The sequence below is a fragment of the Cnephaeus nilssonii genome, assembly GCF_951640355.1.
Source record: "Cnephaeus nilssonii genome assembly, chromosome: 2".
In the NCBI taxonomy this organism is placed as follows: domain Eukaryota; kingdom Metazoa; phylum Chordata; class Mammalia; order Chiroptera; family Vespertilionidae; genus Cnephaeus; species Cnephaeus nilssonii.
The window spans coordinates 115327414-115351836 of NC_137073.1; the positions used below are offsets into that span (position 1 = coordinate 115327414).

The following is a 24423-nucleotide window of genomic DNA, read 5'->3' on the forward strand; positions in this document are numbered from 1 at the left end:
TCGAAGCACACGCATGCAACTGGCACCAGCGAGAGCTTTATATGTATCGCACATGCGCGAGTCAACTTAGCCTTTTATATACATAGAATAAATTTGCTTAATTAGACCTGCTTTCTGATGTAGCTAAACTTTTCCAGCCCAGTGAAGCACCCCAACTTCTCTTTCAGGTAATTGTCAGCAACACAGCAGTAAATATCAACATGAAGCAGATTTTTATTGTAGATCATGCAGGGAGAACAAAGGGTAAAATATTTAACTGCAGCAGTGTTTGACTATATTCTACACAGTGAAAAAAACCTGAAGTAATTTTCAAGATCCACCATTTCTTACTTCTTTGCAGTCGGGTCAAGTTTCTAAACTTTCTAAATCTCCATTTTCCAGCCAATGAAAAGAAAATAGGATTCCACCGAGTCTCCTATCTGCCTACTCCAGGACTTCTGTGAGGATCAAATTAAATGAGGCACAGGAAAACCTTCAGACATTTGGTTAAAGTGTAAAATGTTTGCACCTGGCTATAAAGTCATGTTCCTGGGCTGAAGAAACTGCAAGGAGGCTAGTCGTTGCTAGGAAGAGGAAGCCAGGCATTGCTACGTGATGTCATTACCTGCCACTCACAGTGACCGTTTCCAGGCTGGGCTGGGCTCGGGGCCGCATTTTGCGCCATGGGGTCTTGGCAGCGTTGGCTGTGACTTGGTGGGGTGTCGCTCTGGGGTGGTGGTGGGGCCTGTGTCCCACTTGGGGGAAGCAGAGTGTTGCTTTGTGGGTGCCAGGTCCATGGTGCTGTTTCTTTGTAAATGGCAAGTGCGCATCACGGCTGCTCCTGCATTGAGCTTCTGCCCCCTGGTGGTCAGTGCATGTCATAGAGACCAGTTGGAGGGAAGCTTTTCTATATATAGATATAGACATACTGCCACCCACTTTTATTCAACAGATACTTATTGAGGGCCTATTACTTAAAGACCCAGGACTCAATGGTGAATAAAAACATATGATGCCTACAGTCTAGATGAAATACAAAAAAACCCCACACCAATAAATGCATAATTAGAAATATAAATAAATGCTATGAAGGAAAGAAACACAGTGATATTAAAGCTTCCATAGAAGATCTTGAACCTGACTTACTGAGTTGGGCACGCTGCTCCCCTGGGTCACTAATGGACAAAGTGCATAGCAGAGTTTACCTGGGAAGAAAACAGGAATTAATGACCGCGTTTCTGCAGAGCAGGCCTTACTGAACATTGCCGTTTGTGCTACAGCTCATTTGCTGAAAGGTGAAATCTCAAATTGCTTAAGGGTTTGTAAGCTGCTATTAAAAACAATTAGAAAGAAACATAAAAATATTGGTTGAGAGAAATTCATAGAGCTTTCCTTCTACACAGGACTGGGGCACAAACAAGTATTTTCAGGCGTGTAATTCTTCAGAGAAAATAAAGGCTGAAACCTATAGCAGACCTACACTCTTGTCAGCTGTAATGAGTATTAGCATGTGGCCTTGCTAATACGTCTCTGAGCCAGAAAACCCTCAGCTGAAAGACTTAAAAAACCCCACAAGGCTGTTGTGGAAATGGGATGAGATAATATGTGAAATCTTAAACGTTAGGTTGTGCCAGCCTGCGGTGCCCCTGCCTCAGTGACGTTGCCTGCGTTGTGTTGGGCTTTTCTGCAGGGAGGACGGCTCATGGTTTCCTTCTTCAAAGACTGTGCTTTGAACTATTTTTCTCAAAATAAACTTCGTTTATTATATAATCATTTCTTTTGAAATTGCCAACAATCTCATAACTACCAATCAGAACTTATGATCAGCATCGTCATAACTGACTTGATATATTTTCAAATTACAAACAAAAAATAAAACAAAAACAGAATTGTCCGCCATCCATTCCACTGTTTTATCTATTTTGTGTGTGTGTGTGTGGGGGGGGGGTCTATTTTTCTTTTTTTTTAATATATATTTTTTATTTTTCAATTATAGTTGATGTACAAGATTATATTAGTTTCAGGTGTACAGCCTAGTGATTAGACATTTACATAACTTATGAAGTGATCACCCCGATAAATCTAGTACCCACCTGACCCCATACGTAGCTATTACAATATTATTGACTGTATTCCCTCTGCTGTACTTTACATTCCTGTGACTGTTTTGCAACCACCAATCTGTACTTCTCAACCCCTCCACCTTTTCACCCAGTTCCCCAACCCCTCCCTTCTGGCAACCATTAGTCTGTGTGGTGTTTTTTTTTTTGGGGGGGGGTCTGTTTCTGTTCTGCTTGATCATTTATCTTGTTTTTTAGATTCCACATTTAAGTGAAACCACATGGCATTTGTCTGCTCTGTCTGACTATTTCAGTCAGCGCGATACCCTCTAGGTTCATCCATGTTGTTGCAGATGCAAGATTTCCTTCGTTTTATGGCCATCATTTTCCGTTGTGTACATGCACCACTTCTGTATCCATTCATCTGTTGATGGACACTCAGGTTGCTTCCATATCTTGACTTTTGTAAATAATACTGCAATGAACATATGGATGATAGGTATGTATTTATTGACATTTTATTATTCATAGTTTGAATCTTTTTCTTCTTGTTAAAGAAGACCCTTTAACATTTCCTGTGATACTGGTTTGAATGTGATGAACTCTTTTAGCGTTTCCTCCTTGTCTGTGAAGCTCTTTATCTGACCTTCAGTTCTAAATGGGAGCTTTGCTGGGTAGAGTAATCTTGGCTATAGGTCCTTGCTGTTCATCACGTTGAATATTTCTTGCCATTCTCTTCTGGCCTGCAAAGTTTCTGTTGAGAAATCAGCTGACAGTCATATGGGTGCTCCCTTGTAGGTAACTAAATGCTTTTCTCTTGCTGCTTTTAAGATTCTCTTTGTCTGTAACCTTTCACATTTTAATTATGATGTGTCGTGGTGTGGGCCTCTTTGGGTTCCTCTTGTTTGAGACTCTCCGTGCTTCTTGGACTTGTATGTCTATTTCCTTCACCAGGTAAGAGAAGTTTTCTGTCATTTTTTCAAATAGATTTTCAATATCTTGCTCCCTCTCATCTCCTTCTGGCACCCCCCTGATGCGAATGTTGGTGCTTGAAGTTGCCCCAAAGGCTCCTTACACTATCCTCATTTTCTAAAATGCTTTTTTTTTCTGTTCTGATTGGGTGCTTTCTGCTTTCTTATCTTCCAAATTGTTGGTTTGATCCTCTGCTTCTCTACTTTACTGTTGATTCTCTATAATGCGTTCTTCACTTCCGTTATTGTACTCTACAACTCAAACCTTTTGGAATGGAGCAGAGGATCTGCATTTTTATGCGTCTTGAGGCTGCTTTTTCTATGATGTAAGTGGTATGGAAGCAAGAGGCTTCATCACATGAGGCTGTTGCTAGTTATGATGTAAGAGTATGACTCTCACACGATTTCCACCTGTTTCCAATCCGCCAGCAGCATAGCCACCGGGAGGGGAGTAGCAGCTGCCACTCACTTCACCACGGGCCTGAGACCCCTGCCCTCGAAGGCTCAGCTGACACTTCCAGGGAAATGCTGGCAGAGTAAATCCTTTCTGATCTTTAATTCCATCCCCTCCCCCCCATTTGTCTGTTTCCTGTGGTAACAGGATGGCTCATTTCATTGTCACTTATTCCCCTTTCTCTTCCCTGAACCTGATCTCAGTGACAGCTGCCACTTTCTCACTTGGCCCAGCCACCGCCTCCTGCTCGGCCCGGCCGCTGCTGTGGGGAGGAGACCAGAAGCCGGAGCAAAGCAGAAGCAGAAGAACCTGTGACCTCAGGCACCTGGGAGGTGACTTCGTTCTGTGTAATCACAGCACAAGGTATGAATTCCTCCTGCGCTTGTCCTGAGCTGTCCCACAGCCTGGCACAAACCTAAATATTTAACTGTGATCGGTAAGTACAGCCTGCAGAGTCAGTGTTCAATAACAGGGTTCTGAAGGCACGAGCAACCACATAGCAACGCAGGGCAATGCCCTGTCTTTTGTGTTCCAGATTGCTCGCTGCGTCTTTCTCTTGCTGCCCTTCTTTCTACACAAATCTTCCTGCCACCAGAGGTCCTCCGCCTGGGCATATGTTTTCTGATATTTTCTGAAATAACCTCTACTAACCACATGCAGTCCTGCTCCATCTATTTCTGTATCTCTTAAACTCCAGATTGTCCTGGCTTAAAATATAGCTAGGACATTGGGCAGAGAAAATAAACTGAATTACAATATTTTTTATTTCTTTGAAACACCTGCTTTATCCAAATAATGCATACACAGTCATTTTTTTAGAAATCAAAGAATATAGAAGACCTTATAGTACAGAGACAGAACTAATTGGGCCTAAATGTTTCCAGCCCTAATTCACCTCTCCACTGGCAACCACTTCTGCAGATTTCGGACATTTTTGTAAATACTATTGCATTTCTTAATACTATGCTTGGACCACAATTTACTGACTTTTCATATGGTCGATGCGATGTCATCTCACTTGGACATAATCTCTCCTGTCTGCATTCACAGGAGTGCTTTCTATCGATTACAATTGCCACATAAAATAACATGCTGTACCATTTTATTCCATCTCCTATAAATAGTAAGGCCTAACATTTTTAAGTTAGGTGCCTGCTATGAACTGATTGATTGTGTCCCCAGTTCATACTGTGACAGGGGGGAGCTGTCGCCCATTCCTTTGACATGATCTCTGTAAATGCTGACTCCGACTCATGTGCAGCTTGAGGATAGCAGCATGTCTCTTTGGTGGAGACAGGCCGGTGAGTTCTGTCCAGGAATCCTCCCTCGCCTGCCGCTGGGTGGTGTGTGTCCTGGGGGTAAACAGCTGGGTGGCTGAGCTGGAGGAGTTGCCTGGCACATTCTGGTTATGAAAGGATTCGGTCCCTGTGAATAATGAAGCTGGATTTCTCAAGTGGAAGGTTAATCTGCAGCAGTGCGGTGGCTGAGGGTTGAAGCGGGGCCCAGGGCATTGACAGACCCTGCAGCAGGATGAGGATGAGGTCCTGTGTCGGGAGCAGGGGCCGGGCTCGGGCTTCACGCAGTGCGGGCCTGTGCGGTGGGTCCTAACAGTGCCACATTCTCCACCTTCCAGCATGTGAGTGGTTTCGAAACGTGACTTTGTAGCTCCCCTCATCAAGAAGTCGAGTTTATTTCTTCACATCTTGCCTCTGAGCTGAATATGACTTCTGGCTGAAGGAATCTATGCCTGTTCTGAATCAAGGCCCCTAGAGGCCTAGTGTTTCTGCTCCTTCTCTTGGAACCCTGAAGAGCTGCTCTGAGTACAGACTCGAGGTTGCCTACGAGGTGGCAGACACACAGCCTGGTCCCTCTCCCATCGCCCATCAGGCCAGCAACCCGAGAAGCACAGCCCCTCTGCTGACCTGCTGCACAGGTGTGTGTGCCCAGCTGAGACAAGACCCGCTCCGCAGCCCTGGCTCAGCAAACCCAGCCGTCACCCACAGAATCATGAACCAGCCGTGATTGTTGTCACATCACTAACCTTTGAAGTTGTTTGTTACACAGCAGAGCTCACCAGTGCACTGTGTGCTGGCGACCTGGGGTTTGGATCAGTATTTCTGAGGGTGGGCTTGGCTTGCCTGCAATGGGCCATGCTGACCTGGAAAAGAGATGACCGTTGGAGATGCCCAGCACCTGCCACTTGACTGTCCTGCCTGTTCTTGTGTAATCGGAAGAGGAAGGCAGGAAAAACCCTTGCCCCCATTCCGTCAAGCCATTGGGTACTGAACTATGTAACCTTCTGAATATGTGGGGACTTGGGTCAAGTTTAATTAGCAAAATAGTGACACTGGTTCTGCAGCTAAATTACTGTCACATTTAAAAAATAATGAAATTGAAAATATTTTCCAAGCCCTCATTTGAAGCAAGTATTATACTCGGCTCTCCTTAGAACTTGCACCCTGCAGCGCAGCCAGCACAGGCGAGGTCACCCTCTGACCCTTCTCTTTCGGGAAGAGGCTTTTGCCTTCTGATTTTATGTGGTAATTGCAGGATGTGGGGGCAAAGGTTTGGTCGAGTTATAAGAAAGCAAGTGGTGATAGTTGAACTGTATATTTACAAAGAACTTCGGTCTTGATGCGTGTGAATGGCATAATAGTCCTGGCTGTGTTACTCGTGTGATGTTGGCTGAGTCCTTATTGGTCTTTGAGCCTTGGTTTTTTTAATCTGCAAACTCAGAAAGAATTAAATTACCTTTCAGTTCCTTTGAAGGCCTCTGAGTCTGCCTCTCACTCCACATTTGCAGTTGGGGCCCGTCTCACCTGGAGGCACCAGCTACTCTCCGCAGACCTGCCTGACCAGTGGCTCTCGGATGAACCCCGGGAACATCGCTGAGAGTGGGCGCTGCTGGGCCTGCTCTGTGCCGCCTCGCCCCTGGTGTGGGGTTGCTGTTACCTGTTTCTGGGTCTGGCCTCGGGAACCAGTTTGGAACCCCCTTGAGGATGAAGACAGAGTCCCTTTTAATTCTCCATTCTAACTACAATGTGTAACCCTAAAAATAACTCCATGGAATTATGTATACACACAGAGTTGATTACATTAACGATTATGCGTTCAGAACAGTCTTTCACAGTGTGTCAGAGCCCCACAGCATCAGGCGAAATGTGGGGCTTAGGCAGCTCTTTTCACTTTTCTGGGACCTAACTCCTTTTTTAAAATATCTTTTTATTGACTTCAGAGAGGATACTCACCCTGTCAGTTTTCTTCTTTAATAAGGTTGATGACATGACCCTGAAATATTATCCTGGATTAGATGGAATAGCAAATACAAAATGCCTCCCACAAAAAGAGATGGAGGAAAGGTAGCTATCATTAATAGACTCTTATCTGTGTTATAAAAAGAAAATTGGGGTGCATGTATTTATTTTTAAAAACACCTTTTATATTGATTATGTGTGGGTTGGAAACATCACGAGCAGGAATGAGTTAACATGGTTTTTCCTTTTAATTAAGAATAAATCAATGACATGGTGGGATGTTTGATTTCTTCCAAAGGGAACACGACACAGTCAATAGCATTTTTAATTCGAGGGAGGCACCGAGTTGGAATCAAAGCCAGGCGGAGTCAGAGAGGGCACTTGACTGGAAATGGCTGCGGCGGCATCTAGGGTAAACACCTGCTGTCGCGCTCTGTGTGTGTGTGTGTGCGCGCGCGCGCGCGCACGCAGGGCCTGCCCGAGGGCGTCAGTGAGGTCCCTTCCACCAAGTCCCAGGTATTTACATTTCAGTGTAAATCCCAACAGAGAGGTGGTAACAGTGACGGAAACAAAGCATCTATTTCTATTTTTGACTTAACCAGCCACATTACCACTAATTAATACTAAATTAACGGTCTTTGTTCTTGGCTCTGTGTTAGCCAGATTATCCCCACTTGACCCTACTTGATAGAATTTCACTGTTTAATAGAGCTGACACAGACACAGGCTGGTAACAGATACAGAGAAACTAGATAAATACGATAATAAGTGAGTATTAGTAAATGTTCAATAAACACAGGGTAGCAAAAAGCCAGTTTGTAATGAATATAGTAATGTGGGACAAAGAGGAGAAAACTGAAAGTGAAGACAGAGACTCTTCTGAAGAGGCTCACCCAGCCGCCTCTGAGGTGTGACCTCAGGACCTGAGTCTGCTCTGGGTCAATACCAAGGCCCACGTTGCAGACGGACATTCACGGTGGCCCCTTTGCGTTCTATTAACTACATTTTCCCTTTAAAACCTTTTCCCCATCAACTAACGCCAGATTCCTCTGAAAGTGGAGAAGGCTCCCAAAGCTCTCTCCCCGTTTTCTCAAGAGGAGCTGGAATGTTCTAACTTTGGGGCAATTCCTTGATTCTGAGGCTGTGATTGCTGTTCAGTCGCAGAGATCCGTGGGAATGGTGAATGTTTACGCAGGCTTTTCCATTTCAGTCACATTGCAAAGGGGAAAAGCTTTCCCAGAGTCCCCCTGTGCCTTGGGTGGAGACTACGCTGCCTTCCAACATTCTTCCCTTCTTCTTTGACAGAATTCCTGATGTTCCCTGGGCACCTGTTCACCCAGAATAAGGACTACCTCAAGTTCATTCCTTCCCCACCCCTCCTCCAATAGCAATCCCTTTGGACCTCAGCGTCACGACCCTATGGGACAGACCTGCCTGTAGGCGGTGCAGGGAACAGGGCGGTCACACATGTTAGCCAACCAAGAGGAAAGGTGGCTGCAATAGTGAAACCATGTGAGCTGTGGGAGGAGTGCCTGCACGTGATGAAGGACCAGTCTGCCCTCCCGTGCCGGCTCTGGCTCCAGCGATGCGCGTGCTCCCTTTGTAGGACCGGCTTTGGTGAACAGCCCCGCTCCCGGGCTGGGCGGAGCTGCCCGCTCGGTGCGCCCCGGGCGCGGGTCTGGGAGCCAGTTCTCTGCGTGGAGACTGGACGGCACGGGCCTCCCAGGGAACCAGCCTTCTGTCCGCGTCAGCCGGGCGCCCACGTCCCTTTCTCCCTCCGTCATCCTCCCCCACCTCGTCTTTGTGCTGCGCGTGTGTCTGCGCCTCCTGCGGAGACCGCGCCTCCGGTGGCCAGAGCCTGACTAGGAGAAGGGGCCGCGCCCGCCATGGAGCTGTGCGGGAAGGTGAGCGAGGGCGCCCCGGGGTTCCGCGGGACAGCGCCTCCGGACCTGTGTGTGTGTGTGTGTGTGTGTGTGTGTGTGTGTGTGCGCGTGAGCGTTGTGTGCGCGCGCGCGCGTGTGCGTGAGTAGTTGTGTGCGAGCGCGCGTGTGTGTGCCTGTGTGTGCACGCGCGCGTCAGTGTAAGGCGTGTGAGGGTGTGTCCGTGTCAGCGTGTGCGTTTGCCAGTGTGAGTGCGTGTGAGCGGGTGTGTGTGTGTGTGTGTGTGTGTGCGCGCGCGCGCCTAACGCGATGGTGCGGGCACCCACTTTGCTCGTGTGTGTGCTGCCCGTTGTTTTCTCCCCGTGTTTTGGGGTGACAATATGACACCAGCCCCCTTGCCTGTGGAATAAACTTTCTGGGTTCGGGGCGGCAGGTGCAGGGCGGAGAGTGGGACCCACGCAGGCGTCCAGCGGTCCTGGGTGTTTCTGTTGGTCTCTAGCCCCGGGCAGCGCTTCCTACCCGGGGATACAGTGGGAACCACAAACCTGCAGTGAGCCGAGCTGGGGTCACGTTCGCCCGCACCGGGGGAGGGGCGGGCGGCGGGGCTGAGCGCGGTCCCTGCAGAAGTAACGGGCCGGCGGGGGGCGGTGGGGGGCGGTGGCGGCCCGGCCGCTGAATCGCCGGGAGTCGTAGTTCCCGGCTCGCAGGCTCGCAGGACGCGTCCGGGGCTCGGACTACAACTCCCAGGAGCGCGCGCGTGCCGGGAGGGAATGCGCATGCGCCCCAGGAGGGGACAGCGCCGGTGCTGATCTCGGGCGGGTCGGCGGACCCGGAGCGGAGCGGGGAGCGCGTGCCCGGCCAGCGCCGTCGTCCCCGCGAGCGAGGACCGAGAACAATGAGGCACGAAGCTCCCGTGCAGGTGGGTCTGTGCGGAGCGGGCGACCTCCGGAGGGACTGACGGGGCTGCTCGGGCCAGGTGGCCACTGTGCGGAGCCGGCTCCGACCCGGTCCGCGGACAGACGGTCCCCGCGCCGCGGGCTGTGCCGGGATGAGGGGCTCCGCAGGGACCCGAGCGCGCCCGTGAGCCGGTGAACCGAGTACGGGGCGCGGGGTCGTGTGTCATCGTCTCCTCGGGTCTGTGGCCGCGGGGTGCGCACGGGCGTCGGACCAGCGGGCGTCCAGCGGTCCCGGGGTCAGGACGACCGAGCGCCTCCGGGAGCGGGAAGGGGGGGGGGGGGAGCGGTGTGATGGTCCCTACGGCCCGTCCTCGGTCAGGGCCCGCACCGCGTCCGAGCTCGGGGGGTGGGAGTTGGGGAAGGGCGCTCAGGGCTTGGCGCACCCGAGAGGCTTTTGCCCTCTGACCCCGGCTGGCTCACCCCTGCCCTTCACCTCTGACCCGGCAGGTTCACCTTTGACTGGGCAGGTTCAACCCTGCCCTTCACCTCTGACCCCAGAGGTTCCCTCCTGCCCGCCCCCCCAAACCCTGCTTCCCCCCAGCGCTGAGCCGTAGCTGTGCGCTCGGCCCCGTCACTCCCCCTGGGGTGGCTTCCTGGACTCGGGCGCCTGAGCATCGCGATTACGTGTTGTTTTCCAGCGAAGACAGTGAACCGGGCACCAGCCTGTTTCCCAGCCCCGCGCAGCTGAAAGGCCTGGGGGACGGGTTCGCAGGAGAGTGCCGCTCTCCATTTGCGACGGGTGGCTCTCCCGAGAACCCACCTCTGCTGCCAAACCCAACAGTATAAATATTTGACCCTAATTCCTGCTTAAACGTTTTCCAGTGATATTCTTCATGAACCAAGGGCGTTGAGCATATGCCTCTGTTTGCCTTTCATCTGCTTTATAGGCCATGTGCATTAAGGTAGACACTGATTGGGTTGTTAATGAAAAACCCAATCTGCAGGATCTCTTTGTTGAAGGGCTATACGATGGAAGCCCTCCAATTGCCTTGTGAGTTACTGAAAACCTGATTTGTTCCTGAGGACGCGAGCCCCATTGTGTGTTTCCTGCCCCTCTGCTTGTGACTTGGCTTTTCATTAGGAACTGATGTGAAAACAGTCTGGACAGACAATAAAGGGACAGGCGGTGGCAATCAGCATGTATTGGCTTATGATAATCTGCCATTGCTGGCGATCCTGCCAAGAGCTAACCGGCTCAATTAGTTGTATTTGATTAGAAGTAAACATTGACAGTAGAGTTTGCAAGTAGATGGGTAGTAGTTAAGTCAACCCCCTATATGCACTGAAGTCAAAATAAACTATGAAAACACACTGCATCTTGATTTTTATTTTTGTACAAGAGTTTCTTAGGATCTTTAGAGGGTCACTAAAATGTTACAAAATTAAATGAAATTAATGCCTTAGGAAATATTTTAAATTATTTCATATAACTATATAGTAGGCACTTAAATGAAGAATTAATATAAAAATAGGCGATGAATAAATTTGTTCAAGAATGCAGTTATTTTCATATTTATGGTATACTTTATTCATTGGACTAGATTTTTGAGATTTTAAAAATTTAAATGCCCCAAAACTATCATGAATAATATGTACATTTTAAGAAATCAGAAACTAATTTTCTGTAGTATATTTATTTAAAGCACATTCATTGATTCAATTGAACAAGTAAATTGTTGTTTTGGGTAACCCACTCTTCATTATAATCAGGTTTTCAAACATAATGATAGGAAGAATAAAACCTATAAACATGCTTTATATTTCTTAAGTGCTAATAACATCTCAGCACCCATACTTCTGAAGCACGATCCCATTCTGGGAGACTTTGATATATGAAAATGCAACGAGATAAATAGTTGACATTTCTTTTTCTTTCTGTTTAAAACTGAATGAACTACATCATTATTTTAAATATATGTCCCAAATTTTACTTAGGTTTCTGGAATATGAGTAACAAGCAAAATCTCATCCGATAGTTACATTATCTTGAGATTTTTTTCACCACTTAAAAATATTTAGTTCATTTATTGATGTGAAACAAAATGAGCTCTTTAATTGTTGATTTTCTATTTTACTTGTTTATTTTCTTAAATAAAAGAAGCCTTGGGAAATTATATAAGGTCTTTTAAAGGTATTCTGTTCAAGGTAGTTGTTTTTGATATAGGCATATTTAAAAAAACAAAAACTATTGCTCTTTGAGTTGATGCAAAGTGATGGATAATAATTGCTTTTTATAGTGACTATTAAAATAACGTACAGTGATAACACTTGGTACCTGTATTTCCTTCATAACTAAATAACCAGGAGTTGCACTGGGTAAGTGTTCCAAGTGATGGGCTCGCATGTCAGTGCAGGAGATGGTCAGTGTGTGCCTGCTGCTTCAGTGCCTGCACCAATCCGGAGGCCGAGTGACCTGGGCAGGAGCAGCGCTCACGACACGAGGCAAAGACTGATGGACAAACTGTCATTTGACTCAGGAGCCAACTGAACAAATTCCAGTTCATTTAGAGCTCTGTCTGCACCAAGCACCACTGTGCCTTGCATTCAGATCGCGGTGTGTGTGTGTGTAAATATAAAGCAGTCCTAGAGGTCACCGTTTCTCATTACAGCCACAATACTGCGGCTTATTAAGAATAAAGAACTTTCCCAACATGGCAGGTTCGACTCTGCCAGAGCTCTGTCTGGACAGCCCAGGTTCTTCCTTTTGTGATTTTGGGCTCCCCAAGAAGACACGGAAGAGGATTGTGCAGAGTGAGGGCTCTATTGATGTAAATTAATCCCTTCGTTCAGTTCAGAAGAAAGAAAAATTGCCTCTATGTTCTGTTTATAAAACAAACGTGTGAAGTACACCAACATTTCAGAAGGGCCAGTGTTGTGAAAACGCTGGCTTTTGCTTCCTGGATTTTAATTTCCTCAGGTTTGCTTACGCTCTCACAGGACCAAGTGCGATGAATCCATTGTCTCATTAAATGCTTAGTCTTCAGTTTTGTTATCCACAAGCTTTTTGATAAAGAAGAATGCAGAGCCTTCTGACTATTTGGCAAATTTCAAAGGAAAACATCTACCCAATGTATGAAGCAGGGTGTCAAAACAAAATAAAAATAAAAGAGGTTGTTTGGCTAAAATGAGGAGGATTGAAGAAAGAATATAGATGCAGGCTGAAGATGAGGTTGAGGTGAAAAGCCATACTCGCTATTAAATACAGTCATGCTGTATAGAAAAACTGATGAACTAACGGTCATTGTTTCATTTGACCATGAAAAGTACATAGCACTCTTGCAGTTCATTACTGTTGAACTTCTGACCCTGTCTAGCCTCAATGATGATCCCTTTATCTTTATAAGAAATGGGAATTTAGTTCCCATCCCTTACAGAAACGGAGAAAAACCTGGTTGACATTGAGAAACGCTCCTCCTCCATTTGAGCAAATTTCCGAAGTGCCCACTCTCTGTGAGGATAGAAAGAGTTAACCTATAGCAAAAATAAACCTCTGGTGTGAAATGACTTTCCAGTTCCACATTTCAGTCCAAGAAGGTGCGGTTCATTACATGCGTAACCACAACCTCCCTGCCATTTTAAGCTTATGCTGGAACTAGAAATTCCTTTCCTCACCATCATATTCCAGGAACGATCGATATTTTCATGCTCAGGGATGGGTTTTCCTGTGATTGTTCTGACACCAAGGACACTCAGCTTACTGTGTATGAACAGTTGTGCCACCTGAAATACATGCCGTGCGGGTTAAACATTTCCCCCTTTTCATTCGTTAACTGGGTTCCGAGGTTCTAGAGCAGGGGTGGGGAATGTCCGGCCCGCAGGCCACAGGAGGCCCGTGAACTCATTGGGTCTGGCCCTGCCAAGGCATTAGGGGTGAGTTAATTAAATGTTTGACCAGCTATAGCAGCTAATTTTAAGTTGATAATTCTGTATGGCCCGTGAATGATGTTATAAATATCCGATTGGCCTTTGGCAGAAGGAAGGCTCCCCACTCCTGGGCTAGAGGCACCATTGTAGTGGGTCACCGTTTACTGCCAAGGATGCTGTGACTGTGATGATCACACCTTTTAGATTTATTTGGAATGACGTAGATCTTCAGCATTTCTCATTCATTTATGTTTTTTTGAGATATTCATATACATTGAAATGCAAAAATCTTTCGTGAGCACTTTGATGAACTTTGGTAAATGGACACAGCTTTGTAATACTCACCATTCTAAAGATACAGAACATCTCCAACCGACCCCCAAACTTCCTTCATTCATGTTCTTTTTCCAGTTAATCCGCTAACACAATAGTCTTAACTTTTTTCACTTAAATCAGTTCTATTCTAGAACTTTATGTAGTTCCATAAAACATGCAATATCAAAATACTGCACAACATACAGCAGGCACTCTCAAGTCCAGTTTATTTTGCTCAGAATAGTCTCGAGGATCCAATGTTGTTGCATTTATCAATAATTCACTCCGTTCCATTGATGTGTATTATACGGTTGTATCAATCTGCCATTCTGTCGATGGACTTGAGGTAATTTCCTGTTTGAGGCTATTATGATGAAGACTGTAAACATTATTGCATCGGTCTTTCTATAACACAAGGTTTGCATATATCTTGGGTAAATGCCTAGAAGTGGAATTGCTGGTGTGAAGGGTAAGTGCATATTCAACTGTATAAGGAAGAGTGAAACCTGGAGCCCCGTTTATCTTGACCTTCCCGCTTGACCTTCCCGCTTGACCCTCCCACCAGCAACGTGAACATTCCGGTGGCCCCACATCCACGACAGTGTCGACAGTGTCAGTGGCCTTTCTAATGTTGGCCCCCTCGTGGTGTTCTGTGGTGTCCCCCTGTGACATGAATTTGCATTTTCTTGATGACTAGTGACACTTTGCATATTTCCATCTGTTTCCTGGCCATCAGTATGTCTCCCTTTCTGACGTATCTGTTCAGCCTTTTGACCCTGTTAGGGGCTGTCCTTTTATTGTTTAGTTGCAGGAGAGCTTTAAAATTTTGAAATTAGTTCTTTAAGTATATTTAAAATATTTTCTGCCAGTGTGTAGCTTGAATATTCATACTCTTAATATATTTGGATGAGTTTACCACCCAAAGTCAAATCTTGGAAGGAATCTTTATAGAAAATCTCTGGAGGCATTTTTTTGAGAGCTTAAATATTTAAAAATAACATTTAATATATTTTAAGTATTGAATGATGACTATTTCTTGGGAAACACATCTACTAATATTAAAATTTGGTTCCCCTCAGTGGGAATTTTTAGAGTATTTCACTAGGTGTTTTTGAGAGAGGTTTTCCTTCCATGAATAGTGCTGGGTGTGTCCATTATGCCTCATTCTTACTTTGTTGTCGGGAAGGGACTCTTGCGAGAGGCATTCTTCATCCCGCGGTTCCAGTGTGGATGCAGCGCCTGCAGCTCCAGTGCTTTCTCCTGGCGCGAGGGAAGCAGAGTACAGCTGTGTTATTTTCAAAATGGCTGATGGAGAAGGTCAAGGCCACCTTCCACAGCTGGCTGAGAAGGACCCCGCTGTGCTCTGAGGACATGCTGCCTGCCCTAGCTGGTGTGGCTCAGCGGATAGAGTATCAGCCTGTGGACTAAAGGGTCCCAGGTTTGATTCTAGTCAAGGGCACATGCCCGGGTTACAGACTCAATCTCCAGTAGGAGGTGTGCAGGAGGCAGCGAATCAATGATTCTCTCTCATCATTGATGTTCCTCTCTCTCTCCCTCTCCCTTCCTCTCTGAAATTAATTTAAAAAAAAGGAAGGACACAGTGCCTTCTTCTTACTGGGTGGACCTGCTCATGTCTGACAGGGAGTTACAAGGGGTCCCACCACACCCCAGCCCGCAGAGGGCCCCGCCTCTCCCCCGGTGGGGTGGGGAGAGTTTCCAGAACTCAGCTTGTCTGGGCAGCTGGCATCCAGTGTGCAGACCCTTTGCAAAGCTCAGCGCCCAGGGTGAAGGATTTGTGCCAAGATGGCCAATTCCTCATAGAAGACCTCCACTGTAGAGGTTGCATGCATGGATGTACAGATTCAACACCGTAACAAATTCTTTTTTTTTTTTTTGTCTTCTATCTGATTTGCATTTTGATCAGGGTCTTCAATGAATATATTAAATTCGTATTGATCAAAGTTATAAATGACACAAATATGGAATGGATAACTACTATTTTTTATGAAAGGATATAAAATGATCAGATCTGAATTAAATCACAGATCAAAGCAAACAAAAGAAAACATAATAGGGTCAATATAAAGATTGACATTTCCATTAAAAATAAATTGCACAAGGATGGGCCGGGATGGGGGAGACCTGTGTGTGTGACAATTTATGTGAAAAAGTGCTGAGCCTTTCAGGAATCTTTACAATCAGTCACGCATGTTAGGACATAACAGCACACTTCCCCTGTGCCGACCACACGCGGGGCTTCGACCCCGGAGAGATGTCCGTGTGAGCCTCGCCGCTGGGACCCCCCAGCGGGAGCAGATGACGCTTCGGGGCCGTACTTGGTCCCTGAGACACCAGGGGTCCCTCCGATGGGAGAGGAACCGCCGGCAGAAGCTACAGGAGGGAATTTTCACCGAAATCCTAGAAAGAAAGGTTTAGCATTGCAGTTGTTTAGCCATGACATAGGCTGCTTCAGAGCTGGCTCCCTCCTGCCTCTCGTGGGAAGGGCAGGGCAGAGTCTCCTGAGCCCGGGTGCTGGGAAGGGGGCCGGGGTGAGGGAGGTGGCACTGCCCTCAAGACTCGTTTTACTCTGTGGTGCTTTTGTTGGAAATTAATTCAAGATTAATGGAATTTAAAGAGTTACCTTCTCTATATATTTTATGAAATCTGGTTTGCTCTGTGGGAGGTTACTTCATGCCTATTCATGTTTCCAGATTTTAGCTCTATTTTTCCGCGAAAATGTGGAAAATGTCCGCATGAGTTGGTGTGTAGGGCGTCAGTAAACTCGCTCCGCGAATGCCTGTGATTCCCTCTACGTTCCCGTCAAACTGCCTCGTCTCTGTTCTCAGCAAGGCGCCAGCCTCTGTCTACCCTCTGAGCCAGGATTTACTTTATTCTAAAGCTTAATAACACACATGCATTCCCATGCACAGCTTCTTGGCTCTCTGTGAGTCTTATTGGGGATATAAATCAGGAAATAGTAACAAAAATCTTCCAGAATAGTTGTTAGCAAACTCCTCTCTTTAGCCCTTCAGAGGCTCGGGGTCCCCATCCCCGCAGCTCTGCCTCCCTCGCCCGAGCCCTCTGTGCCCACGAACCCTCTGTGCCACCCTCCTCTCTGCTCCCAGCACAGAGCATTAGCAGCCGCAAGGATGAACAACACAGTCCTGTCCGGGGGAAAGTGCACTGTGATTCTCTCCACCTAAACCTGCACACTCAGAGTCTGTGCATCGAGGAGGCCTCGCTTTCTGCAGGTTTGCAAGCATCCAGTTGTGGAATAAGATTTGGGAGTAACAGCAGCAGAGAATTTATCACGTTCTTTTTGAGGAGCGGGGCTCAGGTGCATCCCCCGTCACTGGTCGCTGTCAGGCTGAGCAGTGAGCAGCCTGGGCCTGTGGTGTGTGTTCTCACTGTGCCTGACTGCACGTGGCAACCCAGAACCAGGCTCTGGGCTGGTTTCCATAAGAGATGGTGACAGGATCCCAACAAAGGCACTCGCAGGCTGGCTGAGCTCAGCAGCTGCATGAGGTGAGAATTCCCTGCTGAGAGGACATCGGCAGGAATGTGCCGGCAACACAGCCACCAGGTGGTCTGGGTGCCAGCGGCCTCAGAGCCAGACCCCATTGCTCACCTGACGTCAGGGTTACGTCCAGGAGTCTGTCCTGGCTGGAGCTCGTGGGGGGTTTGCCCTGAGCCAGAAAGGGAAGTGGGGGCACCTGCCCTTTAGTGGCCAGGCCTTCCCTCTGGCCAACGCTGTGCACGTCGTCGTGACTGGAGACCTCGGTGTGGCTACTTGGATTAGAAAGAGAGATGCCTACGCCTGTACTTAGTGAAGAAGTGTGAGTGCAATCAGCATTTTATACATCGACTGGCTTTCTTTGGTCCTTATTCTCACACACACAATTGTGTTCTCTTCCTGGCAGTAAGTATTTGTCGAAAGGGAATATGTTATTTTACCGTCTCCCTTTCTCCGTGGCCCTCAGCTGTCTGTAAGCACACACATACACACACACACGCACACACATGCACACACATGCATGCACACACATGCGCGCACACACGTACACCTGACCCCAACAACCTTGGCGTGGGAGAGGCTGAGCACTCTTCTGTTCTAGCGTCTGCCCCCTGTCCGCTGGCCTCTCTCTCTCTCTCCCCCCCCCCAGGAAGCTGTAATGTCGATCCGATTCTGTGGGAAATGGAAAGGACGGTGTGGCCTCACCCTGCCCTGAGGACTCTCTGCCCTGAGGACCGTGCTGGTGCCCGCCTGTCCAGAGCAGTGACCATGGGCGCCTGTGACGTGTGGCAGAGGCACCGGATGCTTATTTCATTCCATTTCAATGACGTAAAATAGGCGCCGGTGACCAGTGGCGATCGCTGGAGAATTCTTCGCGTCAGAAAAGGGGCAGGAAAATGTATGTGACTCAGCGTTCCACATGCCTCTTCTGTGTGAGCCAGATGGCACTGGGAAGGAAGGCTGCTTGGTTTCCGTGGATGTTAAGACGATCATTAAAAAGAGAGAGAAGTAACAGCCTCTGAGAGGCACGTGTGATTAACAACAGAGCATTCTCTGTGCTGGGCCAGTGCTCTGCACGTCTGCTCCATACGAGCGTGACTTTCCCACGTGTCCCAAGTGAGGTCACAATTTCTTCCATTTCACGTGAGAGAGGGAAGTGAGGTGCAGACTCACAATAACAAACCGGGGCACGCGGGGGACGAGGGGGGGCACCGAGGCCTGATCCAGGTGGGGTTCCTCGTTGATGCCCCTCCCAGAGCATAGCCTCCCCCTCCGTCTTTCCCAGGTGACAGTCCTGTCCTCGCTGGAGACAGGACGGAGGGCCTGCCGCACGCCTCCAGGACGTGTCAGGGAAACAGCGCACTGCTCCCTGCTGCTGAGCCTCCTGCTCTCCTTTTAAAGCGGAGATAACGAGGCCCCGCCCCTGGGCAGTTGTGAGGGCAAAGGAATGACGGCTCCCCGCACATTGTGTGAACTGTATGTGCTTGCCATCGTCATTGTTCTCGATTTGGGAGATCTGCCGTGTGTTCGGCCGCTGTTGTTACGCGACAGGAATCGATGAAACAGACGCCTGGGGTGTGCTTGCCCAGGAGCCGGGAGCCTCTGGCCATTGGTCCTCGGGAAGCAGCTCCTGCCGCTTGGACCGCGGTGCTGCCTTCGGGGGGTGGGGAGAGTGGGGAGGGGTGTCGGAGCCCACCTGCCCAGCCTCCCTCACATCTTTGCTTTTCCTGTCGCCCATGGGCGTCCCCTCGGTGCTCGGGTCGGCTGAGTGCCGCGCGGGACCAGGGCCAGCGCAGCTGGGCAGCTGTGGGCCTGCCCCACCTTGCAGGGGACCCGTGGCCATGGACACGCCTCAGGGACAGAGCCACTGCTCGTCCCCAGGGCCTGACATCTGCACCTCCCATGTGAGCGGGCGCTGCTGACCCCTCCTTGTTCCCCCACAGATGGCCACCGCTCAGGACGCCCGGTCTGGCCAGAAAGACTCCTCCGACCAGAACTTTGATTACATGTTCAAGCTGCTCATCATCGGCAACAGCAGCGTGGGCAAGACCTCCTTCCTGTTCCGCTACGCCGACGACTCCTTCACATCCGCCTTCGTCAGCACCGTGGGCATCGACTTCAAAGTGAAGACTGTGTTCAAGAACGAGAAGAGAATCAAGCTTCAGATCTGGGTAAGTGGCTGTGCTGAGTGTGCTCGGTCCTGGGCGTGTGGCACACGTGTGCTCTGGTCCTGGGCGTGCAGCACACGTGTTCGGGGATGGCTCCTGCCCATCTCCGCGCCATGGCCCCGTCGCAGGCCACTGTGTTGGGGGAGGAGCGGTCGGTCTGCTCGGCCTCATGACCCCTGTGACCTTGAGCAGCTGAATCCTTCCTCACCACCTTTCTAACCCACAGACCAGTGAAGTGGGTCTCACCTTTGATGCCACAGGACGCAAGCGCCAACCAAATGCAGGGAAAAGAAGCCTGTCCCTTCAAAAAGCCCAGCTGCAACCTCGGATGAGGTTGATTTACACTTCACAGACTCGGTGTGCTCAGCTCTCATAGCTGTGTTTATCCACACAAAGAAAACAAAGCAGGTGGAATAAACGTTTATTTAAACGGTTCCCCTGAGCACAGGGTGCTCCTTCGGCTTAGAGACCAGCGGCCTCCCTGCTCTCCATCACAGACCAGGGATTCGTCACCAAACTGCTGGGGTGAATCAGAGTGGCCAGTGAGAGACAGAAGAAATGCAGGTGGGCAGCGGGGTCAGGGTCAGGTGGGAGATGAGGGACCAGTAGTTAGGCCTCGAGAATGGCCGTGTGGAGTGGATTTCTCCCCGTGAGCCGATCACAAATAACGCAGCCTCCGACACTGAGCATCTCTCCTGTGTTTGTCATCAGCGTCTGGGTTACCGCTACGGGAGCCCTGGGCTTAGAGGAGTTGGCAGTACAGTCTGGCCATTCCTGCCAGGGCTTGTGCAGGCAGCCATGTGTGCGGGCGGCCACACTGTGTGCAGGCGGCCACGCTTTGTGCATGTGGCCACACTGTGTGCAGGTGACTATGCTGCGTAGCTCCCTTCGCCCAGGAAAGCACGGGTCTGCATTGTTCACATCCAGAAGTTGGTGCTGGCTCTGAGTAATTGGAGGCTGGCTTAGAGCTCACAGGGTGAAGTGCATGCAGCAGGTAGGCAGCAGGATTATGTGTCCTTAAGAGTCATCACAAGCATTTTCTCATTGTTGCGTCTCTTTCCTCACCGGCACCCTTCCTGCCTTCACTCCTGAGCTTTGGCTGAGCTCATAGGAGCGTGTCCTTGGGTGGTCAGGGCCAGGGCGGCCACCCACAGGGCCCGGGCTGAGCCGTGCTGGTCTGTTGTCCCAGAGGTGCCGTCTGCTTGTCCACTGTGTGCTCCTGGCCACCAGCTCCCCCACCACACGATCCGCAGAAGCCGTGTCACCATCGGGTGCAGGAGGGGAACGTGAACCGAGGGGAAGAGGGTGTTTTAAAATAGAGGCTCTGGCGTTACTTAAGGGTGGTCAGGCCGACAGCTCAGCAGACAACGCCACCCACACGTTGTACTCACGGATCCCAAGCCAATCCCCAGGAGGGTCAGGAGCAGAGGGCGACAGCCTGTGGCAGGAGCCCCTGTGGCAGTGTCAGGAGGGACTGGGACTGGCTGGTTGCATGTCTCAGCAGGCCCCGGGCACGGGGTCCTGGCTGACGGTGCTGCCCAGGGTAATGTGGGCCGGTGGGTGGGGCAGAGGGGATCGCCCGGTGAGGGAGGGGCTGGGGCATGGGTGCTGGATTGGGGGTTTGCATTTGAGAAGTGAACCCCAGTGTGGGAAGCTTCCTGTCTGGTACCTACTGGACAGGTGGCAGAGACGCAGGTGTGAGCGGGGAGCAGAGGCAGGGTGCACGGCCCAGCAGGGGTCGGCCACCGTCACTGCGTTTGTCAAAGACGGAGAGGAGGCGGGAGAGGGATGCCTTTGGGGGAGACATAAACTATGTCGTTGCATTTTAGCCAATAGGCCCGTCTTCCTCTTTTAAGAAAAAATGCAGTAGTTTTGCTAACTTATGAATTATGTTGGCTGTGTAGCTCCACTGACCATTCTTCATAACATGTTTTAGTAGGAAAGTGTGTTCTGAATTCTGAATGATAACGCAGAAACTAATACGTGAAGTCTGCCCATTCTTAAGAAGAGACTGCATGGAAGAGAAACGTGGGGGAGTTCTTTGGTAATGTCGGCGAGAAGGAGATGAGGCAATGGGTGCTCTCAGTCCCTGGGCTGTAGGGACCCTGCATGTGGATACGAGGTGACCAGTTAGGGTGCTTCCCCCGCCTCTTCTTGTGTTGTCCAGACAGATCCCTGTTTCTCATAACATTTCCTGGGCTCCTCGCACTGGAATTAGCAGGGCTTTTCCTATTTTTCTCGCATAAGCGAGCGAGGAGGTAAAGTCTGACAGGCGGGAAAGAGTTCGAGTAGCTCCGACTGCATCTGATGACTTGTGAGCTCAGCTCCCACCTCTCCATGCGCTGAAGGTCCACTATCCCCTCCTCATCACGACCCTGGGTTCGACTGCAGGTCACACATCATCAGCTCATACCCCAAGGCTACTATCTGACTCAGCTTTTCACAACATGTTCTGTTATCTACACCTACTACTTCCCAGGAGAGCACTGATTTGTGGGAAATAAGAGTCTTGCTTTGTCAGGGGAAACACTTTGATGTAGATGACAATTGATGGTTGTTGTCTTAATTAACTTCATAATCTGCATCCAGCCTTCACAATTTGGTAACATTGTAGCCAATGCAACTTGCATTCTAATTTTCATGAAATAATTAAATAGAAGAACAATTCCTGAAGACAACGTGGAAAGAGAAAAAAATTAGACTTTACTTGGGCCCTAAAAACAGCCACAGGCGTCACCAGCAGCAGAGGGCCGAGCTGGCCCGGCAGCACCGAATGGGGGTGTCCTGCACCCTGAGGCCACGGGAAGGCCTCCGTGTGGGAATCACACGGATTTCACAGCACGGTGGTCTTCGAGGCCAGGACTTCCATCACCTGCTAGTGGACCCTCCCCTCACCCGTGCCTGAGAATCTAAGGTTTCAACGGACAGGCGGCAGGTCCCGCTCGTATGTAATTGGTAATTAGCTGGTCAGACGGACCTTTGGCCAACCTGTCACATTTCCGTTTGCAAATTTAGGCAAATTGCTCCCAGGAGAAAACATGCACTCAAGTGCCTGATGGGGCTCCAGGTGGACGCAGGGCTGAACGTCGTGATTCCCCAGCTTCCAGGCATTGCAGGGGCCTCCTAAGGGCTCTGCTTAACCGCCCATTTGTGACCTGGCTCCTGAAAGGCTTCCTGCTCCCGTTCATTACCTTCTCGGGTTCACGTCAATGCTGCCGCTCGTGTGTACTCCGGGCATCGCAGACACCAGAGCCAGTTTCCTGGGGGACGAGAGCAATGAAGTCAACACTGGCGTTAACCGTGTCCTTGGTTGTCAAGAGCACAGCACCACGAGGGTGGAGGACGCTGGTACCTCCACGCACTGCTTTCCTGGGCTCCTCCGTAAGTGTCCCCCTGAGCAGAGCTCGGCTTCCTCCACAGGAGGGTGTGTGACACAGGAGCAGTGCCAGCTGTCCTCCTCCTGGTCACCATGCCTTGAATTTGACGGGCTGCGTGTCGTACCCTCGTGGGCACAGTGTGGCTGATGACTAGACTTAACTCAGTTAAAGCAACCACCAGAGTGAGTGTGGGAAGTGCAGTTAAAACTCAGTTAAAAAGAGGCAGCTGCGTCGGGAAGTCTAAGGGCCAGGAGCCCTGCAGGTGGAACGCCCAGCCTGGAGCCCTGGGTGCCGCCTGGAGCCGCCCGGTGCCGCCTGTGAGTGCTGTCTTGTCCTCCATTGAGCTAGAGCCTGAGGCTGAATGCCCGGCCCCGTGGAGGTCTGGTATCTGTGACTTAGTCACGTGCAGGCTCAGCAGGTCGGCATGTAGAACCAGTGCTAGGCGGCAGCCAGAGCTTCCCATCAAGCAAATGGCTGACATCGCCGTGGAAACGCACGTTGGGCTGGACCAGGTGCCCGGCTCAACAGCAGCCCTGTTATTCAGCATTATGTGCTGTTCCCATTTCGTAGAGGGAAGCTGAGGGACACGGATCCCAGCTGTGACCCTCGGGTCGCAGGCAGAGCCAGAATGGGACGCTGGCGGCCTGTGCTCAGTCACCACCCGCCACGAGCTCCCCAGCACTGGTCAGGGAGGCCCCAGAAGCCTTAGCGTCAATAATGTCAACAGTGATTCTCTTCCCCATCGCCCGTTTGGAAATATTGAAACAATGACCCTAAGAATATGAGTTAGCCCTTCCCATGAGTTTCAAGGAAAACTGTTATTCATGAGGTTTCCTGGGGAAAACCTATCAGCAGGGCCAGCTTCACTCTAGTAACCCATCCGCACCAAGAACTGAAGTGAGTGGGCCAACCTCACCTGGGGAGCACCTGAGCCCACACCTGCTACAGGGCCCACACAGACCGCAGGACCCACACCGACCGCAGGGCCTTCACTGACCGCAGGACCCACACAGACCGCAGGACCCACACCGGCCACAGGACCCACACCGACCGCACGGCCCACACAGACCGCAGGACCCACACCGACCGCAGGACCCACACAGACCGCAGGACCCACACCGGCCGCAGGACCCACACCGGCCGCAGGACCCACACAGACTGCAGGGCCCACACAGACCGCAGGGCCCACACAGACCGCAGGGCCCACACCGACCGCAGGGCCCACATGGTTGCAGGAGTCTTGGACCCCAGTTGTGGCAGGCAGAGGCCCGAGGGTGTGGGCAGAGTTGGTGGCTGGCCGGGGCTACAGAGATGTTACCAGCAGTGCTGACACTACAAATTAGATTTTCCAGTTTTCAGTTCTCATGCTGCCTTATCACAGTGCCTCTCGGGGCTGCAAGAATCACGCCGTCGAGATAAGGGGAAGGAGGGAAGTGGCTGGGACGTGGCAGGTTGTGGGAGGAAATGCCAAAGGGAAGGAGGGAAAGGGACCCAAGGAGCTACATCAATGAAGAAAGAAGGGGGTGAATGGGGCCTGGACGGTGTGGCTGGGTTGGATGGGCATCCTCTCGTGCACTGAGAGGTCACGGTTTGATTCCAGGTCAGGGCACATGCCCAGGTTGCAGGCTCGA

The 24423-nt window shown here is 50.0% G+C and overlaps 1 protein-coding gene across 2 annotated transcripts in view; it reads left to right on the forward strand.

The window, feature by feature from the left end:
* Positions 1–8493: 8493 nt before the first annotated feature.
* Positions 8494–24423, forward strand: part of RAB3C (RAB3C, member RAS oncogene family) — a gene marked incomplete at both ends in the record, with an annotated part of 43055 nt that continues 27125 nt past the window's right edge. Inside the window, 2 exons of one of the 2 annotated variants that reach the window (XM_079761770.1) lie at positions 8494–8622; positions 19191–19418. In XM_079761770.1, the coding sequence (XP_079617896.1) occupies positions 8605–8622; positions 19191–19418 (246 nt within the window). Of the gene's footprint in view, positions 8623–9493; positions 9518–19190; positions 19419–24423 lie in introns of those variants that run through there. The other variant, XM_079761771.1, reaches the window with a different exon arrangement.